The following is a 9,094-nucleotide window of genomic DNA, read 5'->3' on the forward strand; positions in this document are numbered from 1 at the left end:
CTCAGAGCCTGCATAAGAGTAGGCGGGCTCGCAGGGGTCCTGGGAGGTGCACAAGTACTGGTCCCGGAGCTTGTGCGCCAATGGAGTTGTGTTGCCCTGAAAGTTGTGTATTGCTCTTTGGAGGTGTTTTTGAGTTACCGTGCGTGTTTGCGTTGGGTCAAATAGGGCGCGAAAGAGTGGCCACATGTTCCGGCTTGACATTTTCCACGGGGCCGTTTTGCATCGGGCTACCCAGTTGGAGTCGGCAAGTTGGGCCGCATACTCAGCCGCTCGTTGAGTGAGCTCGGCGATGCGAGCTTTAAGTTTCCGGTTGTGCTTTTGCCGGCGCCACGACGGACGAGACAATGCCGGGCCTCCCAGAGGTGGTTGTCCACATCCGAGGCCGCCTCTGAGAGCTGAATTTTAGTTTTGGAGGACCGAAGGCCAGAGACCAATTGTTCTGACCATGACTGGTTGCCTTGCTCATGTATGAGTGTGGCAGTGTTATAATTTTGCCTGAACATGGTTCAATCTGGGAGTCGGGCCCTGGCCCGCCACTAGATATCGAAACCCGGCGTATTCTACGTGGATTCCTCCGGCTTCCACCATGGGGGATGGTACACGGCCGCAGTCGTCCACAATCCAAAACAGTGAACGGCCTTACTTTCCGGGCCCGTGACATAACACACGCGGAGGAGGTCGCCATTGTGTTGACTGCATCTGATCCCACTTCGAAAAGAATTATTTGCGACTCGCGAGGTGCCTGTCGGAACGTCGAGCAGGGCTGGGTACCGCACCTAGCCTACCGCATTCTCCAAAACAGCGCGTACACCGGGGACCCCGCTCACCGGCGTATCGTTTGGGCTCCTGCTCTCAAGAGCCTTGAGGGAAATGAGGCAGCTGACGCCACCGACCCCGCTCTCTCTCACCGGACATTCCCCTCCGACGCCGACGATCAGGAAATGGAAAGAACTCTAGCTTACTCCTTCAGCGACATTGTTTTACTTTATCAATCTGGCCACGGTCTTTACCCCCGCCCGCGTAAAGGTCTCTCAAAGACGGAGGAGCGGCTTCTGCTTCGCCTCTATACCAATACTTTGCTGTGCCCGGCAGCACTCAAACATTTCAACCCTTCTTTCTCGGGCCGCTGTTCGCACTGTGCGCAGAAGTCTTCGGACATCTACCACATGGTGTGGGCCTGCCCCTCCAGCCCTGCTATCCCCCATCACACCAACCCAACACGAGTGGACTGGGAGGCGACCCTGCTCGGCTGCTCTGACCTGCAGCCCAACGGGCCTTGGTCGCGCGAGCCCGGGCGGTGGCCGACGCCACTGGGGTCCCGAACTAGGGACCTCCACCTAGTACTCGTAAGGGCTGGCCCCCTCTGGGTCAGCTCACGCATAACCTCCTGAAGTGTATCTGTACATAAATGTTTTCCACCACCACTACCGGTTTAGATGTCCACCGAAATATGTGAGACAGACACTGCTTCATTTTCTTTCCTCAAGAACCACAACCAAAAAACCAAACCGTTTTTGATTTCTTGTTGCCAGCATTAAAGTGCACAGTTCCTGTTCAACCGATCACTGAAATCTAATTAGACGTACGTACTTCATTCCAGAAGTATCAGAAGACGACAAAAGGAAAAATTGCGGTGGCTGCTTGTATAGCTTCACTGGGTGCAAAAGTTTAGAATTTCATAAACTAAAACACTGGAGGAGCGTTGCTTGTTTCCACTGAAAGAATCTAAAAGCATTCAGCAAACATGCGCATACAGGTTAATGTGTAGCGCTCCCTGCCCTAATATTAAAAGAGCATATCTAGTAGAAAAACGTACTTTCAGATGATGTCCACCTCAGCATTGTACGCTGGAGGCTATAGACGCTCTATAATAACGAAACTGCACATAAAACAGGTGGCGCTATTCTATGGCTGCCGCTCATTGGATCTTACGGCTTTGGGAAGTTCCTTGGAATGATGAGTGACCGAAATGGTTTTAAAGCAGAAACAAATTGAAGGTGGCACCTAAGCTCAGCCTTAGAGGTATGACGCGATAAAGGTAATGGACTAATGACCATATATGCAGACTTGATCATTCTCGACTTCACACTCACAAATCCCAGGCAGCGGTTAAGCGGTGCGCCATTGCTCTGCGATGAGAGGTGTCGCCACCGGTGGGGCTTGTGCGACTCAGGTTGCTCGGGAAGAGGGACCTGTCCCGACCAATCGTTAATTTAGCTGCCACCTGCCACATTGGTCAGTTCACTCAGAATCTGGTGGGGAGGGCGCGACGATGCCGCCAGGTCAAGTGACCTGTGTTGCCCACCAAGGTTATTCTACGGGGATTTTTCGCTCAGAACGCCAACGACGCCAACACACGATTTTCTATCACGCTAAGAAATGCCCAGCTGATCATTCGAAGCGATGCGAAAGATCTGCTTTACCGTTATCGACCGCCTTCCTATAGCGTATTTGATTTCGCCGTTGCTTTTTCTTACCGCATCTGCGTGGCCTTCTGGTTGGTGGAAGCATCTGGGAGGTACAAGTGGGTGGAGGGCGGAGCGGGTAGCGGGTAATAGAGGCTGGTGGCTCATAAGTGGAGGACGCATTTTTATCTGCAGCTGCTATGCACCCCTCAGAGCACGGCCCTTCCGGGCACGGAGGTTCCAAGGATCGGGGTGCTCCGATCCGCTCCGAACCGCTATGGGCATTGTGTGGTTGAGGCTTCACACAGCCGCACAGACCGTGGTTTGTTTTCTCGTCAAAACAGGGTCATACTGATAACGCAGTAAAAGTAAACAGAGCGATGGTGGACTGAAAGCCATAATGCAAAAAGAGTAAAAGAAAAGATTTTTATTGCTTGGGATGACGCTGTAGTGATAATGATAGTTGTGCCACCATTTGTTTCCTTAATAGGGCTCAATGCCGGTTCTCCAAATCCTCTGTTACATGACCAGACATGTGAATTTCATGCCTACTGCCTAATTCTAGTTGAAGACAGGGACGAGAGTTTCAGCCATGCCCTCTGATATCGAGTATGAAGCCACGGTTTGCTATACCTGACTAGAAATGTAGCTTGCATGTAACTAGCCCGCTCTTCCACCCTTGCAAGTTACATTTCTAGTTCCTCGGGCCCTTTTGTGTGTTTCTCTTCCGACCCTTAACGTCTGGTTGCCCTCTTGGCTGCTGCTGTTTGCCGTGCCCGTTCTCTGGCTTACTCTATCCGTGTGAAGTTGCTTCCTGATGGGAGAAAGGCCCTTCTAGGAGGTTTCCAACCATGCCTTCATCATGGCACAAGAATTATGAAGATACTTCGGTCCGAGGCAGCGCTGTATCGTCTCGTCTTTCTTCGTCCTTGTCTTAGGAGTGCGCTGTGTTTTTCCCCAAGATGAACTACCAACTAGCCCGCTTTTCCACCCTTGCACGAGTAAGGGAAACTAGGGACTCTGCAGAGAGAGAATGACGGAACAAATAGTTCTGAAAGCGAGGAAAGCACCTGAGAATTTTTTTTTATTATTGTAGTCAAGAAAAAGAAATCACTCAGCAATCCTTCAGGCATGAGATAAGTTGTCAGAAAGTGTAGGGAAATACGTCACTAGTGAGAAACAAACCCGCTGACTTCGCATGTCGCATGGGATGCTTTACCATCACTCGCGAAAGTCACAGAGCAATAAGTGTACAGGTACGAAAACTTGTAAGGCAACATAGGTACTCCGGCTGCACAAAACTAAAAGATTTACTTGTTGTTTATGGTTTTCAAAACCTCAGGAGGTAACATATAAGCACTAGGAAAAATTCAGTGGTATGTACTCACCGCTTCAGGGTTTCTGTACATACCACGGTCTCAGTTTGGGCATCTTAAAGGAGCTCTGAAAGGGGCTCTCAGTGAAGGTGCGTGTAGTAACGGGTTGTTAAAGGACGCCGCTTCACGAATATCTTCTACCAAGAATTTCGTTTTGTTGAAGCTGATTTAACTGTAATAAAAATTTCAATTTCGGCTTCTTCGCGCCTTTCTCTTTCTTCTCGTCACTTTTGGCAAGCTCAAGGGTTGCCGCTTCTCTGCCGGGGGGGGGGGGGGGGATGCAACTTTCTGACCCATCGGTACGATTGACTGGCCGCGGACGTAGTAGCTCCGTAAGGCGCTAAAGAATGTAACCAGTAGCCGTCTTTAGATAGAAGTGTGGGTGACGGAAGTGTGCGCGAACACGAAAAAGTCGCCGGTAAGGATTCGCCAACTTTAGCACGTGATTGTATGTTCTCTGCTGCGTATAGAAATGTATTGTTTGGCTGAGGTGTTCATGACGAGAGAATGTAGTCATCAAGCGAGATTATGTACTTTGCCTTGAAGGTGCTGCGGAGCCTCTTTAAGGAGGATAAACAATAGGCGTTTGCACACTTGTCGCTAGAGAACGAGCCCTAACCTGGTGCGCAAAATAAACTTTTTTTTCTTCTCCTTCATTGGCCATGCTTAGTACTGAAGGGAGCTTTCAAGCCCACTTGGACACAAGGGACACAGGTATGATTGCCGGTACCGCAGTTTATTTTATTTATTCCGGTATACTGACAATCCTAAGGAGGTTAGGGGAGCAATGGGTCAGGAGAGGTTAAGACATGGTAACAATGGGTTTTGTGGCTATTAGTCTGAAGCCACAAAAAAATACAGAGAAATATGTCTGCTCTTTTCTACAGCAAACATGCTGTGAAATCACAGTAGAGTCATAGAAATTTTCTCCACATTTCGCAACCTGTCCCAAAAAAGTCGTCGACGACACCATAGTTGCCTGGTTGCAGCCAGACGAAACTTGGATTATCCATCGAGAACTGGGGCCAAGTCGATATCTCGGAAAAAGCAGGCGTCCTGACAGGATGAAATACAAAAAATCTAACATAGACAAACAGAAGACAACTTCTCGTTTCATAAATAATGGACAGCAGGGCGAGTGATAATGGTCATTACCTAGAATGGTAAGAGTAGAGAATGCATTTTATTAGAGATTTGTTGCGTGACACGGTATGCTTCGGTTCCCCGGTTGAAAATAGCAAACGAAAATTATGTTTAAAGGCTCGTTGTTTTTCAATATGTTCTTGAACGGATTTGCTGTGTAGGTACAAGTTCTATTTTATCTCACTCCCTTTGTCGTATATATCTGTTGGTTCGTTTTGTTATGTTTAGCGGGGAATTCACCAATTGAACTTTCGGCAACTCAGAATGCATACTCTACTTCAGGATGCACTTCTGCATTTGATCACACTCGGCCAGAGAATGGTTCGTACTTACCCAGTCTCCGCAAATTTTGCGAGGCTTTTCATGAGCTTCAGGCTGAACTCCCTGTCCTGGTCCGTGTAGTTGCCTTCCTCCAGGAAAGGAATACCAAATGTGTACGGAACGTCGTCCATATGCGTTACTCCGATCCAATCCGGGGTCGTCGCCATTTCTGACCTGTGCGCGAAGATCTGTCCATAAACTTTGCCTCTTTGAGAGTGGCTTTCAGCGAAGAATCTGCTCGGACAGTAAGTGTCCTGTTTTCCTAAGAAGTCGCATGCTGTGCTCCTCAGCGCGACTTTGTCGTCAGGTGGCGCTGTTTTAAGATACTGCAGACCAAGAGGAACGACTTTATCTTTTAACCAGGCATTGAACAAAGTTTCCAAAACCGTCTGCAGATATTCTATGCTAACATCATCCAAGTCTGGTTCAAGTAGCTTTTGGTGGGGCTGACAAAGGAAAGGAAATGTTCCTTCGTTGGACGTAACACTGACAACTGCGTCAACGGGCGAGAATGCTCCCTTGCTGCCGGCTTCAGAGGGAAGGAGTGGCATGAATTCAGTCTTAAACGTAGGCATGAAAAAAAGAAACTTCGGTATTCTAGCCTGTTCTGTCGCAGCTTGAAGAATCAACGCTGTTGTATTTCGTAGGCAGTCTAGGACACGTGCGGTGTGTGTTGTCAGATCCAGGAAGGAGTCGGCGCAACCGAGAATCTGGGCGACTTCGTTTCCTCTGGCGTTGCTCTCGTAAATAGAGTCGGCGTTTGTGTCGGTGTTCAGGGTGCCGCTCATCAAATACACGCGGTGAAACAGCCCCGCGCTCTGCGGTGACAACAGGTGAGCGTGGACGAGCATAGATCCTGAACTGGCGCCAAACAGAGTTACGCTGTTAGCGTCACCACCGAACATGGCGATGTTAGAGCGGATCCACTCGAGCACCAGTCGTTGATCCCAAAGGCCGACATTGCCCGGCCCTCCAGGGTCCTGTGCGTCCAGGAAGCCGAACACCGAATTACGGAAGTCCATGCTCACGACAACGAGGTCGTTGAAAGCGGCTAAAACAGTGGCGTTATATTCTTCCTCGTACGGGGAACCAATGACATAAATTCCACCGAAGAACCACACCAGGACAGGCCGCCTTTTTGAGTCAGACGTACTGGGCGTGTACACGTTGAGGTAGAGACAGTCTTCAGAAAAAGAACCAGGAATAGGATAAGTGGTGCCCCCGCGGGGCTGCATGCAGGTACTCTTGGGAGCAGTCGCGTTGTACAACCCCTCCCACGGGTCCCGAGGTTCAGGTTTGAGAAACCTTAGATTGCCTACAGGCGGGTTTGCGTACGGTACGCCTAAGAAGATGTTGATGGGGTATCCATGAAAGCTTCCCGAGCGCCCAAGCAGCTGTCCTTGGGGAATTGTGACGATTACGTCGCTGGCGGATGCGACAGAAATTATTAGCGTCGAAAGAAGGGCACCGGTCTTCCTTGCCACCAGCATCGTCTCCATCCAATACCTGTAAATGTTCGCGCGCACGTCAGATAATGAATGTCCCTAAAAAAAAAAAAAATCTGCGCTGTTGTGTGGCCACCGCAGCAATAGAAAATAGAAATATGAAATGGTTATTATTTTAATACTAGAAGAAAAAGCGGCTGTAAAGAAAAAAACCTTGAAATCACTGCGGTGACCCCAATTGAAGCAACGTGAGAGCAAAACGTTCATATACCACATCGCCGCCCGTGGCTGTTCTGATGTCCATGTACTATATCTATGCCTGTGGCTATTTTGACGTCTAAGTGTAATTTTCCGCCTTTTACATCTTTAATTAATTAACTAATAACACTACGTCAACCACATTTTTCCGACGGCACCATAGTGTCACACACTATCTGTCACAATCTGACTTTCACAAATTTATCTTAGGGAACGACGTAATTGTGGGCATAAAATTTGCGGACACCTTCAGCGGACACTTTCTGCTGACGCGCAGAGCCATATATTGTTTTCGAATTAAAAATGTGGTTGTGCGAGTGACGAAGAGGTCTCAACTTTCACTCAAGTATTTACGGTTGCCAACCCATAGCGGCACAAATCAAAACACAAACAGCCAGTAAAGGTAACTTTCGTTCCACGGTGGCCCAATATTTTCTTTTCAAAAATGCTCGTGTATGACACATGCTCTTATCTGAGGCTTTCTCCAAGTCTTATTTTTCTGGACGGTCTCACTGCAGGACGCCAAACCACGCGAAACTAATTGACTTGTCATCAAGTAAGCCAATCACGCAAGACATATGTGTGTTTGTCAGCCTCTGTCAGAGATGACGTGGCACTGGCGAGGTATATACATAAGCAGTGGTTTAGCCCTGTCAGTTCGGAAGATTTTTGCACAATCGTAGAATTACTTCGGGGGATTATCTAGATTGCTTATTACCTATTTAATGTTGAAAAGTACAAAGATATCGCATCATATGCTGTGTGCCCATATGAGGACGGCAAGGTCCAATGGTTACAGTAAGCATGTGTGTCCACATGATCGTTCATTCATGCCTCTCGGCGGAAAAATATTTTCACGAGGCAAAACCGACGCCTTGACGAAATGGAGCATAAATGATTCTTAGGGTAGTATCAAGCGTGCATGCAAGACTTTGAAGCAGGCTTTGCAATTCTCTCATGCAGGAAGCTGCATATTCCTAATTAAAATAATCCTGAGTGTTCCGGTAAAACTTTTGGATGGTAATGTTTCTCTTTCTTGGCCGTAAATATCCGGATGTCGATTTGCTCCTACATACATCCTCCGGCATACATACATCGAACACAATGCTTTGCTTAGTTTTGATCATGATGGTACATGATAGTTTTGATCATGATGGTACATCCAAATGCTTTTTTGATTTCTGCCGTGTTCTCTTCCTCGTCGTTCTCAATCACAACGAAGGCCACGAAAAAGTGAAAGTTTGAGCCTATATTAGTAGAAGGAGCTGTTTTAACGACTTCATTTTGAGTGTTTCAAAAATAAAGCTTAAAAAAATATTGTTCGTTTGTCCCATATGAGTACAGCTGGGCTGAAAAGGTACAACGGAACTTACTCTCTTTATCAGTAAGCTATCTAATGACTTTTAATACATGTTAGTAATAAGCATTTTTTGACGACTATGCAACCGAGAAACAGCCGTAAGTTCAGCGGGAAAATTACATTTGTTTTCCGCTTGCTTAGTCGTCGCGCTGACACCAGCTAATGCGACTGAAAATTTTCACATTTGAAATGTACCATTTCAGGAAACCTGCCAAATTCTGGAAGCATTCTTAGCATAATGTTATGCATATTACAGACTCTCTTCAGCAGATTTAAGAGAGATGTGAGCGCAAAACAAGCGCTGAAGATAATTAGGATATGAACTCTGCAAGCGAAAGGTTTGTAACTTCTTTTTACGTAACGTAATGATATTTAATACGGAGTGCCATCAGGCACACGCTTCGGCATAGGTCCTGTTGAATTGTTAGAAGTTTTGTGCGAGAAACCACAATAAATATCATTAGAAGGAAGCATGACTTGGGGATATCGAAACTTTCTTACCATTTGATTTCTGCAAATGGTACGTAAAAAATGGGTGGACCTACCGTTAGATGGCGAATGATGTTGCACAGAGTGAATTTCGGTGTATTCACGAAATGCGGATTAAGAAAAGCACTGCAAATCGCACGCAGCTCAAACACTGCGAATAGGCACCGACCCGACTGTGGCAAGCTCAAGCGAGTGTGCCATAACAGGCGATCGTACGTAAACAGGATGTGCATAAGCATGTCCGATTCAGCAGCTTTCTGATTGGTTCTTCAACAGTTAGGCATTAAATATTTCCTT

At 47.3% G+C, this 9,094-nt stretch overlaps 1 protein-coding gene across 1 annotated transcript; it reads right to left on the bottom strand.

The window, feature by feature from the left end:
• Positions 1-4,695: 4,695 nt before the first annotated feature.
• On the bottom strand, positions 4,696-6,735 carry LOC149340205 (acetylcholinesterase-like). Its single transcript, XM_089550680.1, has 2 exons — positions 5,258-6,735; positions 4,696-4,837 (listed from the first exon to the last, which is right to left on the bottom strand). Exons 1-2 carry the CDS (start codon positions 6,733-6,735, stop codon positions 4,696-4,698), a joined length of 1,620 nt encoding a protein of 539 aa, XP_089406806.1.
• Between the last annotated feature and the right edge of the window lie 2,359 nt (positions 6,736-9,094).

This window comes from Amblyomma mixtum, chromosome 6, assembly GCF_055824585.1.
Source record: "Amblyomma mixtum isolate Tamu chromosome 6, ASM5582458v1, whole genome shotgun sequence".
In the NCBI taxonomy this organism is placed as follows: Eukaryota; Metazoa; Arthropoda; class Arachnida; order Ixodida; family Ixodidae; genus Amblyomma; species Amblyomma mixtum.